Here is a 23,092-nt window from a genome sequence, read left to right as displayed (position 1 = left end):
CAAGCGATTCTCCTGCCTCTGGAAATGTCTTAATTTTTCCCACACTTTTGAAGGACAGTTTGCTAGATATAGGATTCTGGACTGGCAGTTATTTTTATTTTTTAGCACTTTGAAGATATCAGCTCCCTGTCTTCTGGCCTCCAAAGTTTCTGATGAGAAATTTGCTGATAACCTTATTGAAGATTCCTTATATATGATCAGTTGCTTCTGTCTTGCTGCTGTCAAGATTCTGTCTTTGAAAAGTTATAAAGTGTCTCAGTAAACATCTTATTTGGAATTTGTCAAGCTTCTTGGATGTTTATATACATTTCTTCTATCATATTTGTGAAATTTTCAACCATTATTTCTTCAGATACTGTCCCTTCTCCTTTTCTCTCTCCCCTCTCCTTACTACCACAGTGCACATGTTGGTCCGTTTGATGGTGTCCTGCATGTCCCTTAAGCTCTGTTTACTTTCCTTCCATCTTTTTTCTGTTCCTTGGACTTGATAATTTCCATTCTCCTATCTTCTAGTTTGCCAATTCTCTCTTGTGCTTGCTCAAATTTGCCTTTGAACCCCTCTAGTGAACTTTTAATTTCAGTTATTGCACTTTTCAGCTCCAGTATTTCTTTTTGGTTTCTTTTTTTTTTTTTTTGCCCTATCACCCAGGCTGGAGTGCAGTGGCATGGTCTTTGCTCACTGCAACCTCCGCCTCCTGGGTTCAAGTAATTCTCCATGCCTCAGTCTCTGAGTATCTGAGATTGGGATTACAAGCGCCCGCCACCACACCCAGCTAGTTTTTGTATTTTTAGTAAAGATGGAGTTTCAACATGTTGGCTAGACTGGTCTTGAACTCCTGACCTCAGGTGACCTGCCCGCCTCAGCCTCCCAAAGTGCTGGGATTACAGGCATGAACCATCATGCCCTGCCACTTTTTGGCTTCTTTTTAAGTTTTCTATCTCTCTACTGGATACTTCTATATTGTTCATACATCTTTTTTTTTACTTTCTCCACATCTTCCTTTAAGTTCTCTGAGCATCTATAAGATGATTACTTTAAAGTCTTTGTCAGCCAGGCATGGTGGCTCATGCCTGTAATGCCAGCAGCTTGGAAGGCTGAGGCAGGTGGATCATTTGAGCCCAGGACTTCAAGACAAGCTTGGACAACATGGCCTGTAGTCTCAGCTACTCTGGAGGCTAAGGCAGGAGAATCCCTTGAACCCAAGAGGTGGAGGTTGCAGTGAGCTGAGATCGTGCCACTGCACTCCGACCTGGCGATACAGCAAGACTGTCTCAAAAAAAAAAAAAAAAAAAAAAATTAGCCCAGTATGGTGGCACAAGCCTGTAATCCCAGCTACTCAGGAGGCTGAAGCACAGGAATCACTTGAATCCAGGAGCCGGAGGTTGCGCTGAGTCGAGATTGCACCACAGCAATCCTGCCTGGGTGACAGAGCTAGACTCTGTCTTAAAAAAAAAAAAAAAAAAAAAAGAAATGAAAAAAGGGATAAAGTCTTTTTCTAGTAGATCTGTCATGTCTTTTTCAGGAGCAGTTTCTGTTGATGTATTTTTTCCCTCTGAAGGGATCATACCACCCTGTTTCTTTATATGCCTTGTGATTTTTTTTTTGTTGTTGAAAACTAGGCATTTGCATGTAATAATGTGGTAACTCTGGACATCGAATTCTTCTCCTACCGTGGGGGTTGCTGTTTTTGTTATTTATTTATTTATTTTTTAATTACTGTAGGCTGTCTCCATGCCAAAGATCAGCCTGAGAGAGGTGTAAACTTAAAGTCTTTATAGATCATTCGTGAGCTTGAGCCTTTTCCTGGGCATGTGTGATTATTTTCTAATTGTCCTCACAAATCCAGTTGTTTTTAAATGTCCAATTTTTTCTTTTGAAGAGACAAAGTCTTCCTGTGTTTCCCAGGCTAGTTTTGACCTCCTGGGATGAACTGATCCACCTGCCTCAGCCTCCTTAGTAGCTAGGACTAAAGACACGCTCTACCACACCTGGCTGAAGGTCCAAGTTTTTAACATCTGGCTTACAAAAGGGGGTCAAAAGAAAAATGAAGGGAGGAAAAACAGGATGCTGGCTTTTGAAGTCCCCTGGAAGTCACTTCAGCTAGGACAAGAGGCTTGCAACAACGTGGGGAGGAGCAACAGCAATGACCACCACTTCGTCTGTGCCTCTTAGAAGAAGCAGTTGGTGATCAGAGGACAGATCCTGGATGTTTGGAGAACAAGGCCCTTTTTGCCTACCCTGGCTTCATCAGGCTGTTCCAGGAATGCTGCACAGCTGCCTGCTAGGCACTAAGGGATAGGTAGCTGAAATTGATTGAAATTAACCACATTTTGTCATCCAAGCCTTCCCTTGGGAGTTGCAAGCCTTTATTGGACTCCAGAGTTCCCAAATACTTACATCAGACAGAGTCTGCCAGTGCAGTTGTCATCTAGGTGGGGAGATGGATTCCTAGTGCTTCCTACTCCACTATCCTCCCAGAATCCTTTGTGTCTAATGTGTTTTTAAGATATTTTCTTACCTTTTAAACTACCTCTGGAAGGCCGGGTGCAGTGGCTCATGCCTATAATCCCAGCACTTTGGGAGGCCAAGGCAGGTGGAACACCTGAGGTCAGGAGTTTGAGACCAGCCTGGCCAACATGGTGAAACCCAGTTTCTACTGAAAATACCAAAGTCAGTTGAGCGTGTTGGTGCGTGCCTGTAATCCCAGCTACTTGGAAGACTGAGGCAGGAGAATCCCTTGAACCCAGGAGGCGAAGGTTGCAGTGAGCTGAGATCGCGCCAGTGCACTTCAGCCTGGGTGGCAGAGTGAGACTTGGTCTCAAAAAAAATAAAAATAAATACATACATAACTAAAATACCTCTGGAAAAGTTAATGTACTTTTGTTTGTTGACAAAGGCTATCATTTGCTGCTGCCATTTTGCAACACCTGGCAACTCAAGAACTATAAGTAACTATTTTGAAGTATATAAACCCAATAATGGGTTTAATTTATATAGCTGAGGCTTTTTTCAGTACCATCTTAAAGGTTTTTGTTGTTTTGTTGTTTTATTTACTTTTGTCCAGATGACACACAATAATTTTTGGTTGAAGAAGATAGAAATCAGTGTTTCAGAAGCAGAAAAACGAACTGGAAGAAATGCCATGAACATGCAAGAAACATATACTGCTTACCTCATTGAAACAAGGTGGGTAACGAAAATTACACCTGGGCAGGTAGACAGAAAGCTTTTTCTGGTAGCTATTGATGCAGACTCTGCTGTATAACAGAATTTTTTAAAGGTTATTTTTTTTTTTCGGGATTGATTTTGTTTCTTTATTTTTTTTTGAGACAGGGTCTCATTCTGTTGCCTGGGCTGGAGTGCAGTGGTGCAGTCATGGCTCACTGCAGCCTCAAACTCCTGGGGTCACCTCATTTTCCTGAGTAGCTGGCATACAGGCATGAGCCACCATGGCTGGCTAATTTTTTTTTTTTTTTTGAGATGGAGTCTCACTCTGTCGCCCAGGCTAGAATGCAGTGGCATGATCTTGGCTCACTGCAATCTCTGTCTCCCGGATTCAAGCGATTCTCCTGCCTTAGCCTCCCAAGTAGCTGGGATTACAGGCATGTGCTACCACACCCAGCTAATTTTTTTGTGTTTTTAGTAGAGACAGGGTTTCACCGTGTTGGTCAGGCTGGTCTCAAACTCCTGATCTCAAATGATCCACCCACCTCGGCCTCCCAAAGTGTTTGGGTTGCAAGTGTGAGCCACTGTGTCTGGCAGTTTTAAAATTTTTTGTAGAGATGGGGTCTCACTATGTTGCTCAATCTGGTCTCGAACTCCTGGGCTCAAGTGATACTCCTGCCTCAGCCTCCCAAAATGCTGGGATTACTCGTGTGAGCCACTGCATCCAGCCCTGTGTCTTTATCTTTTAATGGGTAAACAGCTGTATCTTTTGCTGTGATACTCTTGGTAGATAGCTATATTTTAATGAATTTATTTTGCGGGGAGAGGGGAGGTTAGTGGAATACTTTTGGAATCTGGAATAAATAACATGTATCAAATAACAATACATGCTTTGGAGGATTCCTTGGTCTTAGAATCCCTGTGCAATTTTGTAAAAGAATACCAGGTTCTCTGGCATGTAGAAGTGAACTTGGGCAGGTAGAAATGGTTAACAAATAATTCTAGGAGTAGAGAATAAGGTCTGAATCCTCTTAGGACGGTTGGGAATTACAAAAAATTAACAGAAACATTGAGATTGGTGCTTTAGAACTTGGAGTAAATTAAGAATAAAGGGAAGTAGACACCTTTAAAAAACAAAGAAAAAGAACTTGGTGAGTAAAAATAGAAAAGACAAATTATGGAGTAGGAAATAAAAACTCACCAGAAAAGTTGTCTTTTACCTCCTAAGGGAAAAGCTAAAGGAATTAGAGTTGTTTTGTCTAAAGAAAGGCAAGGGAAGACTCAATTTGTTGTTGTCAGTTATTAACAATTTATATAAAGAATAATGTACTATTTCTTTTCTGTCTGCAGAGATTGAGCAGAAATGCTTTCAATTAAAACAAATAGATATGAGAGAATTGTTGATAGCCAGTAAAATTATAGACTACCAAACCTAGCTGGGCGTGGTGGCTCATGCCTGTAATCTCCGCACTTTGGGAGGCCAAGGCAGGCAGATCACCTGAGGTCAGGAGTTTGAGACCACCCTGGCCAACATGGCGAAACCCCGTCTCTACTAAAAATATGAAAATTAGCCAGGTGTGGTGGTCCCAGCTACTCGGGAGGCTGAGGCAGGAGAATCACTTGAACCTGGGACGTGGAGATTGCAGTAAGCTGAGATTGCCACTGCACTCCAGCCTGGGTGACAGAGCGAGAGACTGTCTCAAAAAAAAAAAAAAAAAAAAAAAAGAAAAAAAAAAACTACCAAACCAAGTTAAGTGTTATAACAATGTTTTAATGTTAATACTTTTTTTTTTTGAGATGTAGTCTCACTCTGTCACCCAGGCTAGAGTGCAGTGGCGCGATCTCGGCTCACTGCAAACTCTGCCTCCCGAGTTCAAGTGATTCACCTGCCTTAGCCTCCCAAGTAGCTGGTATTACAGGCGCCCGTCACCATGTAGTTTTAGTAGAGATGGGGTTTCACCATGTTGGCCAGACTGGTCTCGAATTTCTGACCTCGTGATCCACCCACCTCGGCCTCCCAAAGTGCTGGGATTACAGGCATGAGCCACCGCATCCGGCCAATGTTAATACTTTTTTAAGAAAAAAATTTTTAACCTACCATGTTCATAGGCTTTACCTGTGAGCTTGCCTTAGTGCTGAACCCTGTGACTTTTCAAGGCTTCTTCCAGGTCTGTGTTTCTGCCTAAAATAAAAGTTTAAATCTTGGTGAAGATTGTCTACAGACAATTCTGAAAATTTAGTTTTCCTTCTACCAGAAAGAAAGAAAAAGAAAAGAATCTTCTAAAAAAAAAAAAGAAATAAAATTTTTATACAGTAAGAAGTTTAGGAAAACAGAGAGGTAATGTGGTTCTTTTCAAAATTAGGTCATTTCATGACATATATATGTTTATGTATCCCAGAGATTTGTAAGGTTATTTTTTAAAGATCATGGCCCTGTGAGAGGATTTTTGTTTCTGTTTTTTTGTTTTTTAAGTTAAATTAGCCACTTTAAAAATAATACTTTAGAAAACAGTGTTAGCTGTAGCCTTCTAAGTAAATTTTAAGTTTACAATGCAAAAGGATATATTTGGTATATGCCTGTTTTTTCACCCACATAGGTATTGATTACTTTTACTGCTAGGAGAGAACCTTGATTTGGATAATCTGGAATAACTTAATAATGTTTGTACTTGACTTTGAAATAAATAAAGGATCGTTGTTTTCTTCTGTAGCCCAGTTCTAATTTGAACCTGGGAGTTAGAAGTGACCATACCTCAGTAATAGCTAGACTGTGAGTACATATTTAAGTAGATCATCAATAAATGTGTGGTACACAAAAGGATTATTGAGTCAACTTTCACAACTGTATTTCAATATAAATTTATTTTAAAACATGGATTTTATAACATGTTGGAATTACTTGAAAAATTGGTTAAACAACTGCAGGATTTGGGGTAGGGCCCAGGATTTTACATTTTTTATTTAAAGGTCCAGCTGCTTTCAGTACAGATGGGCAATGGACCTTTTTTTTTTTTTAAGGTGGAGTCTTAAGGTGGAGTCTCCCTCTGTCACCCAGGCTGGAATGCCGTGACATGATCTTGACTCACTGCAACCTCCTCTTACCAGGCTCAAGTGATTCTCCCACCTCAGCTTCCCAAGTAGCTGGGATTACAGACTTGCACCACCACACCCAGCTGATTTTTGTATTTTTAGTAGAGATGGGGTTTTGCCATGTTGGCCAGGCTGGTCTTGAACTCCTGACCTCAAGTGATCTGCCTGCCTTGGCCTCCTCCCAAAGTGCTGGAATTACAGGTGTGAGCCAATGTGCCCAGCTGGACCATGATTTTTGATTGTTGTCTTTTAAACTACAAAGGCTTTCCATTTTAAGACAGGTTTATCTGTCTTTTCTCTTTATGATTTATGTTTTTTCTGTTTTAAGAAATTCTTCCCTACTCCACATCATATAGACATGGGATTTGAGAAATACTGATTTTGAATAGATTGTTTTATACTATCCCTAAGGTTAACTGACGTTCATCAACCGCAATCATCAAATTTCTTAATTTAATTATGTAGTATTGTTTCTGTAATTCAGTGTTTTGCAGACAGTTGTGGACAATATGAATATTATTGACCCTTCATGTTAACTAGAAATTCAACTTCTGTCATGTAGCTTACCTACCTACCTACCTTTTGGATACAAGTAGAAAGCCCATTTAGCAACTGTCTGTAGTCCAATTGTCGAGATGGTTTTGTTTCTGTAATTTTTTTTTTGGTAAATTAGCCACCTAAAAAGTACTTTAAAAATTAGTGTTAACTCTAGCTTCCAAAGTAAATTCTTTTTTTTTTTTTTCTTTTTTTTGAGACAGAGTCTTGCTCTGTCACCCAGGCTGGAGTGCAGTGGCACGATCTCAGCTCATTGCAACCTCCACCCTCTGGGGTTCACGCCATTCTCCTGCCTCAGCCTCCCAAGTAGCTGGGACTACAGGCGTGCAACACCACGCCTGGGTAATTTTTTGTATTTTTTAGTAGAAATGGGGTTTCACCGTGTTAGCCAGGATGGTCTTGATCTTCTGAGCTCGTGATCCTCCCTTCTCGGCCTCCGAAAGTGCTGGGATTACAGGCATGAGCCACTGCGCCTGGCCAGTAAATTCTTTTTTTTTTTTTTTTTTTTTGAGACGGAGTCTCTATCTGTCGCCCAGGCTGGAGTGCAGTGGTGCGATCTCGACTCACTGCAACCTCCACCTCCAGGGTTCACTCCATTCTCCTGCCTCAGCCTCCCGAGTAGCTGGGACTACAGGCGCCCGCCACAACGCCCGGCTAATTTTTTTTTTGTATTTTTGGTAGAGACGGGGTTTCACCATGTTAAAATTCTTAAGTTTAAAATTAAACAGGATGTTTTTGATATGTGCCTATTCTGTAGTGTTATAGTTTAGTGGGCTAAGATTGAATAAAACTAAAGTCCCTGGTTTTTAATTCCCCAAGAGATTTTTGTATGTGTTCTTCTTCATTGAATATGAACTCTTTTAAAATAAATATATGTCTCTTTTAGAATAGGTAGTAATGCCTTGATGGCTTGGAAGGCAGTATGTTATTAATTCTTTTAATTTGTAAAACATGGTTAATGATCATATTTTCATTGTGGGGGTTAAATATTACAAGTAAAACCATTTAGGCGCTATTGAATAGTTGTTGAGTGATTAGATAAATGTGGTAGTTTTGGGGTCTAATGAAAGTCTTCTCTGTGCTTTTAGTCAGTTTCTAATGAAACTACTAGACCCTGCCTTTTTGGGTTTTTTTTTTGGTGTTTGTTTGTTTTTCTTGAGATGGAGTTTCGCTCTTGTTGCCCAGGCTGGAGTGCGTTGGCGCGATCTCAGCTCAGTGCAACCTCTGCCTCCCGGGTTCAAGCAATTCTCCTGTCTCAGCCTCCTGGGTAGCTGGGATTACAGGCACCTGCCACCACGCCCAGATGATTTTTTGTATTTTTAGTAGAGACGGGGTTTCACCACGTTGGCCAGGCTGGTCTCGAACTCCTGACTTCAGATGATCCACCCACCTTGACCTCCCAAAGTGCTGGGATTGCAGGCGTGAGCCACCGCATCCAACCGCGTTTTTGTTTTTTTTTTTTTAAACACTTAGGCAGACCTTCTATCAGCCCTGTAGGTGTACTGCTTATAGGCTTTATTTATCCACTTATTTACAAGTTTTGGGTTTTGTTGGTAGTGATTTTGAATAATTTGAAACTTGAGATTAACCCAAGTATTTTTTCAGCTCAAGTTGGGCATTGTAATTGGGATAGTATTAGTTATAACTAATGTCTAGGTGTACTCTTTAAAATGAATTATGATTTAATAATTCTATTTTTTTGCCATGGGAGCCATTTGTGCATTTTGCATTTCATATTTTGGTTCATTTTTATTAATATGCAATGAATAAATTTAGTAGCAAACTTAAAAAATGATAAAAATGAGCATCTATTGTGCGGAGCACAATAGATGTAAATACTTTCTCTAGACTTTATTTGGAGACTGATTTAACTTTTTTTTTTTTTTTTTTTTTAATTGATCATTCTTGGGTGTTTCTCGCAGAGGGGGATTTGGCAGGGTCATAGGACAGTAGTGGAGGGAAGGTCAGCAGACAAACAAGTGAACAAAGGTCTCTGGTTTTCCTAGGCAGAGTGTTTGTGTCCCTGGGTACTTGAGATTAGGGAGTGGTGATGACTCTTAACGAGCATGCTGCCTTCAAGCATCTGGTTAACAAAGCACATCTTGCACCGCCCTTAATCCATTTAACCCTGAGTGGACACAGCACATGTTTCAGAGAGCACAGGGTTGGGGGTAAGGTCATAGATCAACAGGATCCCAAGGCAGAAGAATTTTTCTTAGTACAGAACAAAATGAAAAGTCTCCCATATCTACTTCTTTCTACACAGACACAGCAACCTTCCGATTTCTCAATCTTTTCCCCACCTTGCCCCCTTTTCTATACCACAAAACCGCCATTGTCATCATGGCCCGTTCTCAATGAGCTGTTGGGTACACCTCCTAGACGGGGTGGTGGCCGGGCAGAGGGGCTCCTCACTTCCCAGAAGGGGCGGCCGGGCAGAGGTGCCCCTCACCTCCCGGACGGGGCGGCTGGCCAGGCGGGGGGCTGACCCCCCCACCTCCCTCCCGGATGGGGCGGCTGGCCTGGCGGGGGCTGACCGCCACCTCCCTCCCAGACGGGGTGGCTGCCGGGCAGAGACGCTCCTCACTTCCCAGACGGGGCGGCTGCCGGGCGGAGGGGCTCCTCACTTCTCAGACGGGGCGGTTGCCAGGCGGAGGGTCTCCTCACTTCTCAGACGGGGCGGCTGGGCAGAGCCGCTCTTCACCTCCCAGACAGGGTTGCGGCCGGGCCGAGGCGCTCCTCATTTCTCAGACGGGGCGGCCGGGCAGAAACGCTCTTCACCTCCCAGACGGGGTCGCGGCCGGGCAGAGGCGCTCCCCACATCTCAGACGATGGGCGGCCGGGCAGAGACGCTCCTCACTTCCTAGATGGGATGGCGGCCGGGAAGAGGCACTCCTCACTTCCCAGGTGGGATGGCGGCCGGGCAGAGACACTCCTCACTTTCCAGACTGGGCAGCCAGGCAGAGGGGCTCCTCACATCCCAGACGATGGGCGGCCAGGCGGAGACACTCCTCACTTCCCAGACGGGGTGGCAGCCGGGCAGAGGCTGCAATCTCCGCACTTTGGGGGGCCAAGGCAGGCGGCTGGGAGGTGGAGGTTGTAGCGAGCCGAGATCACGCCACTGCTCTCCAGCCTGGGCGCCATTGAGCACTGAGTTAACAAGACTCTGTCTGCAATCCCGGCACCTTGGGATGCCGAGGCTGGCGGATCACTCGCGGTTAGGAGCTGGAGACCAGCCCGGCCAACGCAGCAAAACCCCGTCTCCACCAAAAAAATTCGAAAACCAGTCAGGCGTGGCGGTGCGCACCTGCAATCCCAGGCACTCGGCAGGCTGAGGCAGGAGAATCAGGCAGGGAGGTTGCAGTGAGCCAAGATGGCAGCAGCACAGTCCGGCTTTGGCTCGGCATGAGAGGGAGACCGTGGAAAGGGGAGAGGGAGACGGAGAGGGAGAGGGAGTCCGTGGAAAGTGGAGAGGGAGAGGGAGCCCGTGGAAAGGGGAGAGGGAGAGGGAGACGGAGAGAGAGAGGGAGAGGGAGAGGGAGAGACTGATTTAACTTCTATGACTTTTTGTCCTAATGTACAAATACACCTTGTGCATTTCATGGAGGGCAAGCAGGTTATTGTCAAGCGAATTAGAAAATAGCAAGGTCCTGATAATGTTTAGAAGACTGGTGCTTCCTAATAGGTCTTACTTATTTATGTTGGCAAGAAATCCTAAGTAGTCAAAATATTTAAAGTATCCTTTATATGATTTTACCTTAACTTTCCGCCAAAAGTAAATTGAACTTTTGTATGTATGAGACATGGCATTGCCTACCAGCCCTTTATAATTAAAAGTAAGACTAGAGATGAATTTTTATGACCCCTCTTCGCCACTCTTTCAGAGCTGACTAATATTTTGTTCTTTTGGATATTTCTTGGTACTTGGATTAATCTGATTTATTAATAACCTAAATTGAAGTTTTTGTGGTGTCTTGGTCTTTGTTGTGAATGTTATTCTCTCATTTTGGCAGAAGTGAAGTTAAAAATGCTTTTTATTTAATGAAACACTAGCTAAACTAGATTTTATCATATTATAAAATCAATTATTTATGCATTAAGGCTTTTAGAGTGTTCCTAATAAAACTGTTTCTCTTATGTTTAAACAGGCTTTCTGTAACAGAAAGAAAGTGGTTAGGAGTAAGGGCTTTGAAATCAGATGGATCTGAGTGCTTTATCCACAGACCTTTGTGATCATAGGCAGAGCATATACTGTGCAGCTGTGTCCTCATCTGTAAAATGAGGATAATAAATCTCTGCCTCACAGGGTTGTCATAAGGATTAAATATGAAAATACATGAGGCCAAGGCAAGAGGATGGCTTAAGCCCAGGAGTTTGACACCAGCCTGGGCAACATAGCTGGACCCCATCTTTACAAAAAATTAAAGTATTAGCCAATGTGGTGACATGTGCCTGTGGTCCCAGCTACTCAGGAGGCTGAGATGGGAGGATTGCCTGAGCCCAGGAGGCGAAGGCTGCAGTAAGTGTTGATTGCACCACTGCACTCCAGCCTGAGCGACAGTGGGACCCTGTCTTGAAAAAAAAGAAAAGAAAATGTATGAAAAGTTCTTTACTTAGTGCCTGGTTCATAATCATTCTGTAGTTATAATTTTAAAGGTGATTATATTTATGTGTATGTATTTTTGTTTATAAAAAATAACAAGTGTTGTTCTGTTCCTTTTCAGGTCAGTTGAACATACCGATGGTCAGAGTGTCCTAACAGACTCACTATGGCGGCGATATAGTGAATTTGAGTTGTTGAGAAGCTACCTTTTAGTTTACTATCCACATATTGTTGTGCCACCTCTGCCAGAAAAACGGGTAAGAAGTGAAATGGCAGTAGTTTAGAAGTATTCAGCATTGAGACTATTCTTAATGATTATTTTGTTTACCTAGGCAGAATTTGTTTGGCATAAACTCTCTGCTGACAACATGGATCCAGATTTTGTGGAGAGGCGACGGATTGGTTTAGAAAACTTTCTCTTGAGGATTGCTTCACATCCCATCCTTTGTAGAGACAAAATCTTCTATCTGTTTTTAACACAGGTATTTTTCTTTTATTTAGTCTTAGTAAAGTATTCATTTAATTTGGGTTTCTTAAAAAAATTGTAGAATACTTATTTTAAGGATCTTTTCATTAATTTATATGCAATTTATTTTTTGTTATGAATTTCTAATTAGTGGATTATGTCATTCTTTTGGCTAACTTTTTCTATTTAAAGATACTGATGATGGTATTTTTGGTATCATTTAAATAATATTAAAATTTGTCTTCAGTATTTTGAAGCCCAGATCTATAAAATCTTGGGTTCACCTTTGGTAATCTTTTAGAAGTTGGATTGAATGTTTAATTTTGAAATAAAAAGAAATTTTTTTAAACTTCCCTCTCCAATTCCTGCTGAAGTAAGAACAGAATGATAGAAATTTAATTTACTTAATTTGGAATATTTGCTTTGCAATAATGATTTCTAAAATTAACTTCAATTTTTAGGAAGGTAACTGGAAGGAGACTGTGAATGAAACTGGGTTTCAGCTGAAGGTAAGAATATTTATATGAAATTTGCCATGTTCCTTTACAGTTCCCAGCATGGTGCCATGCACTCATTGGGAACTTGGTATTTATTGAATAAATGAATGTTGGAAATCATCTTACAATAAATATCATTGGTAAGGTTTTCAAAGAAACACTACAATTCACTTTTGATTTGTGTAATTTTAGTTACTTATGAGACTATAATGGGCAAATTTATTCTACAGGGAAAGAACATTTTGAAACAGTGAATTTTTTTTTTTTTTTTAGTTAGTGTTTATAGTAATGAAGCAGTAATTTAAATACAAGTTGTAGATTTTCCCCAGTGTACTAGTATTATACCTTGCCTCTTTTTTTCTTCTGCCCTGTTTCCATTCGTATCCCTGCCCCCAACAATTGCTCACTCTATCAGATATGAAAGAGTCCAACCTTAGCAGTCTAAAAGATAAGCCCTTAGTCATGCTTCTTCTGTCGGTTGAGACATGGTGGTCAGTTTGAAATGGGGACAAAGGAGTCATTTTTAAATAGTTCTAAGTTTTATCTGTTAGTGGTACAGGATTATTTAGTTTTTGTAACAGCTTTTTAAATTTAGTCATTAGAATTAGTGTTTGGGAATGAGATGATGATCTGAAAATCGAGGAGCATTAGTAGTGGTAAGCTGGACACTTGAGTTCTATGCTGCTGTTTATTTCTTCCCTAAAAGAAATACAACAAAGGTTATTACAAACTTTTTAAAGTTTTCATCTCTGGTGTAAACTGAATAGGTAAGTAGACTAACAGAATATAAATTGATATATAACATAATATAAATTGTTCAATGACTCACATGATAATACAGTACCAAAAGTTCAATATAATATGTCTAGACAAGAAGAAGAAAATTTTTTTACAGTAATTTAAAAAACATTTCCCATGCATTGGCCCATAGATATTTGAAATTTGGCACAAAACAGACTAGAAAGAGGAAAATTTTTTTCTGCAGAGAAAATATGATAAACCAGTTCTGTCATAAACTGATTCTAATTTATAAATATTTTGGAGTTTTTATGATTTTGAGACAGAGTCTTACTCTGTCACCCAGGCCAGAGCTCACTGCAGCCTTGAACTCCTGGACTCAAGCGATCCGCCTGCCTCAGCCTCCCAGGTAGCTGAGACTACAGGCGTGTGCCACCATACCTAGCTAATTTTAAAATTTTTCTTTTGTAGAGATGAGGTCTCACTATGTTGCCCAGGCTAGTTTCGAACTCCTGGGCTCAATCGATTCTCTCTCCTCAGCCTCCCGAAGTGCTAGTTTTACTGTGCCCAGCTATAAATATTTAGTTGACAGTTATACTGAAACAATTAGAATTTTCTTGGCTGTAATTCATCACTTTATAACACTCAGAAAGAATGGTAGAATTTGAGTTTAGGGAAGGATTTGAAATAACTTGGAAGTTTAAAAACTGATTTATGTTTAGATAGAGTCTTCTGAAAAATAGTTTGATATGTTAAAAGCTAACAAGGAAAAGATTAAACTAAAATACAATCATTTTAGTGAATTCTCTTTATATAACAAAAATTTTAAAAATTCTAGTCATTAAGTCTTTACTGCAGTTAATAGTTATCAGTTTTGTCTTTGAATACAGTTTTTGGCCGTAACTTTAGTGATTCTGAGAAAACTCTGGAGTTTCTCCATCATTATAAAATTGCTATTTACCAGTGCCTTGAATCTTATGTGTAGGTGCTACTTAAGTATTTAGATAGAATGTTTCCTTGTGGGGGAGCCTTATGTATTGTACTTTTGAAAAGTATTTGAAAGGTAATATCAGTATACAGAATTAATAATTCAAAACATCAGACTTCTAATGTAGTGAGCCAGAAATAAAATTGATGGAGAGAATTCGGAAACCCATGTGTCTCTCTGTATTCCTTATTTTGTTGTGGATGTTTCTTGTTTTAAGTCCTTCCTCCCATCAGGGAAATGGGACCTTTTTGCATAGCCTCATATACATGTGTACATCATACAAATGCCCACAATCATATGTAAATAACATACGTGTGTGTGTGTGTGTGTGTATGTGTATATATATATATATATATAAAGAGAGAATGAGTGTGTCACATTTCACTTATCTGGAGGTCATATATTTGGCAGTTACAGCTAATCTGATCACAGTTGAAAGCTGGGACTTAAGCAAAACTGACTTCTGAGATGTTCAAGGGTATGTAACATAGCTTCCTGCTATACTTTACTACTATACTTCGGTCTTCCTGTAGCAGACCCATTAATTTTATTATAGGTATTCAGACAAATTTTGCTGTTTTTTAGGTTACAGCCTATTTTAGCAGAGAATTAAAAAGTGAGTGGAGACAGGCACATTGTGACAGTAGTGACAATTGACAGCTGAGCCTGATAGCGGAAAAGGAGGTAGCAGTGGTATGTGAGTCACACATCGCAGAATGGGTACATTTGGCGTGAGGCAAAATCCCTACCCACCTGTAACCCCTAGGGCTTCACTGTATCATAGATGAGTTCAGTATTAATTGTTTGTAATGGTTAACTGGAGGCCTCAAGAAAAAGTAGAATTTTGCTTGTGTACTCTTAATTCAGTGTGTGGTCAACGGACTGCATGTAACTCAGTTGATGGGATTGTTTGTTCAAAATACTGAATTCATCCCAGACGTACATCCCATTAGCCTAAAACTTGACAACTATTGCTATAAGGTGATAAAGAAAACTATTTTTAGGAAGATAATTTGAGAAAGATTGTCAAAAACGGTAAAAAAGAAGAAAACTTTTTTTAGAATCTAAAACAGTTTCTTATCTGAGTATTATCATAATCATATATGCTTACTATGTGCTAAGCACTATACTATAATTATACTATGTTTATTTTGCTCAGTATTGCCTCAGTACCTTTGAGGTGAGTTAATATTCCCATTTTTTAGATGAGGAACTCTAGAATGTGACTTAGCCAAGGTCACATAATTACAAGTGATAGAGGCTGAATCCAAGTCTAGACTAACTGAAAGCCCTCCTTAATTACCATCCCATATTACATCTCTTGCTTATTAATTATATAATTAATATTTGCAGAGATGGTTGTTAAAGAAAGTGTTGAAAGCTTTATTTCTGTGAACATGAGGTCATTCTGAACGAGACCAAATAGTCATATCTTATAAGAATATTTGACCTCGGCTCTTGGATTGTTGTCCTCAAATTGAAATGTTATCTTACTTTAATTTTCCTTTTCTCAGACATATTTTCTCTGTAGTTTTGGCGTACTAGATTAACATTTTCTTTTTTTTTTTTTTTTTTGAGATGGAGTCTTACTCTGTCACCCCGGCTGGAGTGCAGTGGTGCGATCTCTGCTCACTGCAAGCTCCGCCTCCCGGGTTCACGCCGTTCTCCTGCCTCAGCCTCCTGAGTAGCTGGGACTACAGGCGCTCACCACCATGCCTGACTAATTTTTTTTTTTTTTGTATTTTTTTAGTAGAGATGGGGTTTCACCATGTTAGCCAGGATGGTCTCGATCTCCTGACCTTGTGATCTGCCCGCCTCAGCCTCCCAAAGTGCTAGGATTACAGGCGTGAGCCACCGTGCCTGGCCGGCAATATTTTCGTAAAATTTTTGAGAGTGATTATTACACCCAGAAAGATAATCATAAAATTTAGTTTCTTTTTTCTTTCTTTTTTTTTTTTTTGACACGGAGTCTCGCTCTGTCACTTAGGCTGGAGTACAGTGGTGTGATCTCAGTTCACTGCAAGCTCCACCTCCCCAGTTCAAGCCATTCTTCCACCTCAGCCTCCCGAGTAGCTGAGACTACAGGCGCCCACCACCATGCCTGGCTAATTTTTCTGTATTTTTAGTAGAGATAGGGTTTCACCGTGTTAGCCAGTATGGTCTTGATCTCTTGACCTCATGATCCATCTGCCTCAGCCTCCCAAAGTGCTGGGATTACAGGTGTGAGCCACCACGCCTGGCCAAAATTTAGTTTCTTTTTATCTGTGTTCTATTTAACATAAGCATGAGCAACCAGTTTTTTCATCATTACTGGTTATTGACATTTCTTCTTTTTGGGGGGGTGGAATATTTATATAAATACTCAATCTGGGCTTGGTGGCATGTTCCTGTAGTTCTGGCTACTTGGGAAGCTGAGGCAGGAGGATCACTTTAGCCCAGGAGTTTGAGACCAGACTGGGTAACATAGCAAGACTCTGTTTCTATTTAAAAATAAATACATACACAAAATATAAATACTAATTTTACTTAATTCAGTGAAAGAAGAGCAAAGGGTTTATCCCTAGAGTAATGAACATATAAACTAGTTGCTTTAGTATAAAAGTAACGTTTTAACTCAGTTAACATAGTTAGTCATGAAAGCATTGTTCTAAATACCCAATCCTTAAATGAATTTAGGCTGATTCATAAGAACCCTGGACCCTGCCTCTTCCTTGGGGCAAGGACTACCAGAGCCAAGGTCTGGGCCCTTAGTTAGGATCTCTGTTAATCTCGTTATTGCACAGGAACTCTGAGAGATCCAATGTGGAGATTCCAAATGCTGGTGCCTACAGTGTGAGGTACTCTTCTAAGTGTTGTGGATATAGTAGTGAATGAGCTGGAAATACTCATAAACTCTGTGTTATTGTGGAGCTTATATTTTAGTGATTGGAGACATTAAGTTAGCATTTAAATATGAAATAAGATACTTTAAAATAGTGATAAGTAGTATAAAGGACATAAAGCATCGTCCTTGTTGGGGACTATGACAGCAGGGATTATTTTTCAGGGGTTACCCTAAGATGAGTGACCATAAAGTTTATTATCCAAATGGGACCCCTTTAGAGAGGAAATAGGGACATTTAAGATGGGGACCACATGTTGCACTCCAGCCTGGGTGACAGAGCAAGACTCTGTCTTGAAAAAAAAAAAAAGATTAGGACAACAGTTATAAACCAGGACTCTCCTGGGCAAACCAGGCCACATGGTCACCCTCCTTTAAAAAGCTTACATTTGAGCTGAGACATTAGTGATGATAAGAAACCTGCAGTGAAGTCACCAGAGGCCAAGGAAGAGGAATGCTCCTTCAGAGGGAGGCCCAGACTGGGTGTGCTTTACTAGGTAATGTGTGGGGAAAGATAAAGCAGGTAAAAGTGTTGCCACAGCAGCCTTTGTACAGTCCAGGGGCCACCTTCACACTGTGCCTTTTTATGGCTCTTATATTCTTTTTTTTTTTTTTTTTTTTTTTGAGATGGAGTCTTGCTCTGTCACCCAGGCTGGAGTGCGGTGGCGTGATCTTGGCTCACTGCAAACTCTGCCTCACGGGTTCAAGCGATTCTTCTGCCTCAGCCTCCTGAGTAGCTGGGATTACAGGCATGTGCTACCACACCTGGCTAATTTTTTATATTTTTAGTGGAGACGGGGTTTCGCCATATTGGCCAGGCTGGTTTCAAACTCCTGACCTCGTGATCCGCCCGCCTCAGCCTCCCAAAGTGCTGGGATTACAGGCATAAGCCACCATGCCCGGCTTATGGCTCTTATATTCTTAACGGACAGCCAAGAATCTAGTGAACAAGATGATTTCAGATAATGCTGTTTTAAAGGAAGTAAAATAGGATCATAGGAAACAATAATGAATTAAGGGGCATCTTTAGGTGTTGAATGGGGAATCTTATTAGGTGGGCAATAACCTATCAGATTTGGAACAGTCCAGGTAGTTTTTCAGAGATCCAGCGGTTTGGTGACATTTTAGTCAGCTTCCCCTTTTTTATGTAATCTTGTGAAATGAGCAGATTGAGTTGGGTGTGGAGATGGACCTGATCTGACAAAACATTTGGTTAGCAAAGGTTAGAATGGTGACCTTTTACATTTATATGACTTTTAAAAAATTGGTAAATTGGTGACTTTAAAAGTAAAAAATAAATTGCTGGTGTTAAAAAGCATGAGATTCAAGAAAAGATACAAATGAATATTTTTTTCATAGTGTTTTATGTAGTTTCATCCTCATTTAAAGAATCACATTTTGCATGTGACTGAAGTCATGAACACTTATAAGAGCCTTTGGTTTTTAGTGATTTTTAATGTATACCTTAAATTCATAGGTGTTTTTATTTATAAGGACTTTGATGTATATTAGCTAATTTTTCCTTGAGATGTAAGAAGGATCCAGAATTTGTGAAATACTGATTTTAGAAATAGGAGTATTCCATAAGAGAATTCCCTAAAATCAAAATAAACTACTTTAGATATTCTTTAGATAGCCCTTTAAATCTCTTTTGGTCTGGAGTTCTAGGAGGCTGAACTTGTGAGTAGTATATTTGTTATATTTGTTTTTATTTTCTTAGCCAAGTAACCTGGGAAGCCTTAGTAATATTTTTATTTTGTTTATTCATTAACAGTATTTGTAATTATGGGTTGGAAGTTGTAATAGTGTAAAATTTTCAAGGTGGGATTTTAAAAACCAGACCACATTTAGAAATTGATTCCTGATTGAGCTACCTTTTATGAACACTCATAGTTCCTCTACCTTGGTTAGAAAAGTTGTTTGGTTGTCTTTTTTTGTGTTTTTTTAATGAGAATTTAGGACAGGACAGGATTTGGATGTGTTAAGTATACATTTTATGCAGTGAAATTATTATTTAGTATTTATCCCTCTGTTTCTTCTTTGAGAGTAATTATCTAGAAGTAAGTGAAGAAAATAGTTAAAAAGTTGTGTTGTCTTACAACATTTTCTGCTAGCTAGAAAGTAATTGCTGTAATCTAGCTTGTTTTATTTAGTAGAGCGTTACTTAGTACATGTATTTCTTTTTTTTTTTTTTTTTTTTTTGAGACAAGAGTCTCGCTCTGTCGCCCAGGCTGGAGTGCAGTGGCGCGATCTCGGCTCACTGCAAGCTCCGCCTCCCGGGTTCGCGCCATTCTCCTGCCTCAGCCTCTCCGGAGTAGTTGGGACTACAGGCGCGCGCTACCACGCCTGGCTAATTTTTTGTATTTTTAGTAGAGACAGCGTTTCACCGTGGTCTCGATCTCCTGACCTCGTGCTCCGCCTGCCTCGGCCTCCCAAAGTGCTGGGATTACAAGCGTGAGCCACCGCGCCCGGCCTAGTACATGTGTTTCTATATTCTTTCTTCTAAAATATAGATTGTGAAAATGAGAAAAACCAATGTACATTTGCTTTGGAACTACCCTCAGTAGACGCAGACTCTAAAGCAGTAGTTTCTTTTTTGAGATGGAGTCTCTCTCTGTCGTCCAGGTTGGAGTGCAGTGGCATGATCTCAATTCACTGCAACCTCCGCCTCCCAGGTTCAAGCGACTCTCCTGCCTCAGACTCCCGAGTAGCTGGTATTACAGGCACGCGCCATCACACCCAGTTAATTTTTTTGTATTTTTAGTAGAGATGGGGGTTTCATCATGTTGGCCAGGCTGGTCTCAAACTCCTGACCTCAAGTGATCCTCCTATCTCGGCCTTCCAAAGTGCTGGGATCACAGGCATGAGCCACTGTGCCCGGCCATGAAAGCAGTAGTTTCATTTAGTTTATATATACATATCATTGCCTTTCTTGGCCTAGAGAAAAACTACTGTTTTCACATGACCTCTTCCGAATTCTAATAATGCAGAGCTATATGCCTGTTCGTGTATTGGTTGGTGTGCACAGTTGTTTTACTTTGGTTCCATTGAATGCCATGTATTCAGTCTATTTTATAGTATGTTTTTGTAGTGTTTTCAAAAATAATTACTAAGCTATTTTTTAGGCATGTTTAATGTGTTTACAGCAATTGATATGAAGAAAACTGTACTTGAGCATCTTAATTCTAAAGGGAAAGTAAAATTGTTTGAATTTTATACCCTGAAATGTAATTGTATTAAGTGAACAAATTATTTTTTCCAGGCAGACTCCAGGTTAAAAGCGCTTAATGCAACATTCAGAGTGAAAAACCCAGACAAGTAAGGTTTTGTTTTAATAACAGTTACAATGTTGTTTTGAATGGTGCTATCAATCTATTTAATTTTTCATTTCTGAATGTATGCACTTTATTTGCTAAATAGTTACATATTCACATTTAGTGAAATCCTTTTAAAGTCTAAAACTGAATTTGAAATTTGATAACTTGATTGGGGGTATGATTGTGACTGAAGTTTTATAAAATTAAACCATTGCTTTTTTCTAGAAGGGTTTGTTAAGTGTTGTTGCAGATATCAGAAAAATGAGAAAAGTAATTTTAATTTTATGGTTTTCCTTAAATGATTTTGCTTGTTAAATATGTACAGCTCAAGATAAGAAAATTATATACGTTTTACATATACTTAATAATGAACTGTCTAGTTTGTATACCAAGAAAATTTCACGAAGGTATATGACAAATACTTGATTTTATTAATATCAGCTAGTATTTGTGAGAGCATTTCCATATTAAAAGAAGCCAGTGTATTCAGAAATTACTTAACATGGGGTGGGACCTATGTATTTAAGATTTTGGTTTTGCTTAATCTTTAAATTTGGTGGATAATTCAAACTCTACATTATATGAACCTTTACTTGGCAATTTGGTTCAGTTAGAGTTTTTTAACTGGATATGTGCTTAGGCAGATGAGGCTTTTTTGTTTTGGAGGACCAAATTTATGAGATCTGTTAGAATTTCTCTAGTGAATCCTTCAGCACTAATTTCTACATTGTGTAAATTCTTATCAGACAAAGGTGGGGTCTGCATATTCTGATGACCTATTATGCCTGACTTTATAAACCATAACATATTAACAAAATGCCCCTGATTTTTCATATAAATTTTGAATATAAAATCTAAATGAATATTTTTAAATTTTGGTAATTAGGAGGTTGTGATGGTAACTTGAGTTTTTTCATTTTCATTTTTTTATTTTTTGAGGCAGAGACTTGCTCTGTTGCCCAGGCTGGAGTGTAGTGGCGTGATCCCTGCTCACTGCAACCTCTGCCTCCCGGATTCAAGCAATTCTCCTGCCTCCGCCTCCCAAGTAGCTAGGATTATAGGCACCCCCTACAATGCCCAGTTAATTTTTGTATTTTAGTAGAGATGGGGTTTCGCCTTGTTGGCCAGGCTGGTCTCAAACTCCTGACTTCAAGCAATCCACCCGCCTTGGCCTTCCAAAGTTCTGGGATTACAGGTGTGAGCCACCATGCCTGGCCTTTTTTTTTTTTTTTTTTAATAGACTATTTTTTTTTTTACAGCAGTTACAGGTTTAGTAGAGTTAGCAAAATTGAGTGGAGTATACAGAGAATTCCCAAATACCTTCTCTCCACACCCCTCCCCATTGACCTGTCATAGCCTCCCTAACTATCAGCATCCCACACAAGAGAGCTGTTTGTTACAGTTGATGAACCTACATTGAAAGAGCATTATCAGCAAAGACCATCATTTATGTTAGGGTTCACACTTGGTGTTGGGCAGTTTTTGAGTTTGGACAAATGGATAATGACGTGTATCCACCATTATCATTTTATACAGAATAGTATTACTGTCCTAAAAATCCTCTCTACTGCACCTGTTCATCTCCTCCCTCAACCCCTGGGAATCACTGATCTTTTTGTTATCGGTATAGTTTTTTTTTTTTTTTTTTTGGAATGTCACATCATATACAGTATGTAAACATTGAGATTGGCTTCTTTCACTTAATTTGCATCTATGGTTCCATTGAGGTTTTTATAAGTATTATACTAACATGCATGGTATATAAGAGGTGTTCTCTAGATTAAGAACTAAAATTATAAGTCACCCTCAAAAAAAGCTCTGGAAAATTTAGTAAGCTAAGTGTATGACTTTGGTGGCTGTATATCCATTAGAGAATCGTTTTTGATTGATATTTTGATAATATTTTTGATTAATACTAGTATTTTGTCAATTAGTATTTTTCAGTTGAATGAAAAATATTTTGTCAATTGAATGTTTTTCCTCCCTTTTCTGACCCAGCCAGGTTTTCTGAACTGCTGAATTTTATTTACTATCCATATTGTGTGTAGAATTTTAAGTTTAATATGACTAATAATGTCACCAAGGCATTTTTTTTGCCCTTATGTTCTTGCTAAAGTGTATAATTGCTGTGTAATTAGTAATAGGATTTGTTTGTCTTAAATTCTGGATAATTGTGTATATTGGTCATTGTTATATCAGATTCTTAATATGTAGAATCTCTTTTAGATCTAGCTGTTACAATAGATTTTTTTATATTATTATTAAAATATATTTCTAAAATAGTTTTGTTATTTCCTAAAATTCAGAAAACCAGAAAGATTGTTTTAGAGGGATTACAAAGTGATTCTTCTAGTACTCGCTTCATTCATGTTTATCTTTCCTCAAACTAGACTGTTAAGAGCAGTGAGTGGGAGGGCGTGGAGTCTTCTACTTTTATGTGGCCTTAGGTACTCTGTAAATGCTTTCTTTTGCATATTGGATTGCATATACATATATATGTATACACACACATATATATATATTTTTGAGATGCAGTCTCACTATGTTGCTCAGGCTGGTCTGGAACTGCTAGGCTCAACAATCCTCCGCCTCAGCCTCTAGAATAGCTGGAACTACATGCGGATGCCACTGTGCCTGGCTTGTATATTTTTCTTAAAAGAGATGTGCCCAAGGTCTATCTCCATTTATTGAGCATCTTATATTGTTGCAAATAAACTAAACCCACTAAGTCAAAATCTAGGTGGTAAACTGACCAGATTATATAAGTAACGTACTCTTTTTTTGAGACGGA

General features: G+C 39.5%; 1 protein-coding gene across 2 annotated transcripts in view; it reads left to right on the top strand.

Moving 5' to 3' along the window:
- Window positions 1–23,092, top strand: part of SNX4 (sorting nexin 4) — a 78,550-nt gene that overhangs the window by 12,510 nt on the left and 42,948 nt on the right. For both annotated transcript variants that reach the window (XM_019024626.3, XM_063704122.1), the window contains exons 2-6: window positions 3,066–3,187; window positions 11,536–11,671; window positions 11,747–11,896; window positions 12,342–12,389; window positions 20,247–20,302. In XM_019024626.3, the coding sequence (XP_018880171.1) occupies window positions 3,066–3,187; window positions 11,536–11,671; window positions 11,747–11,896; window positions 12,342–12,389; window positions 20,247–20,302 (512 nt within the window). The remainder of the gene's footprint in view (window positions 1–3,065; window positions 3,188–11,535; window positions 11,672–11,746; window positions 11,897–12,341; window positions 12,390–20,246; window positions 20,303–23,092) is intronic.

This window comes from Gorilla gorilla, chromosome 2, assembly GCF_029281585.2.
Source record: "Gorilla gorilla gorilla isolate KB3781 chromosome 2, NHGRI_mGorGor1-v2.1_pri, whole genome shotgun sequence".
Taxonomy (NCBI): Eukaryota; Metazoa; Chordata; class Mammalia; order Primates; family Hominidae; genus Gorilla; species Gorilla gorilla.
The sequence above is the reverse complement of the archived record's forward strand: the minus strand, read 5'-3'. Positions and strand labels throughout refer to the sequence as shown.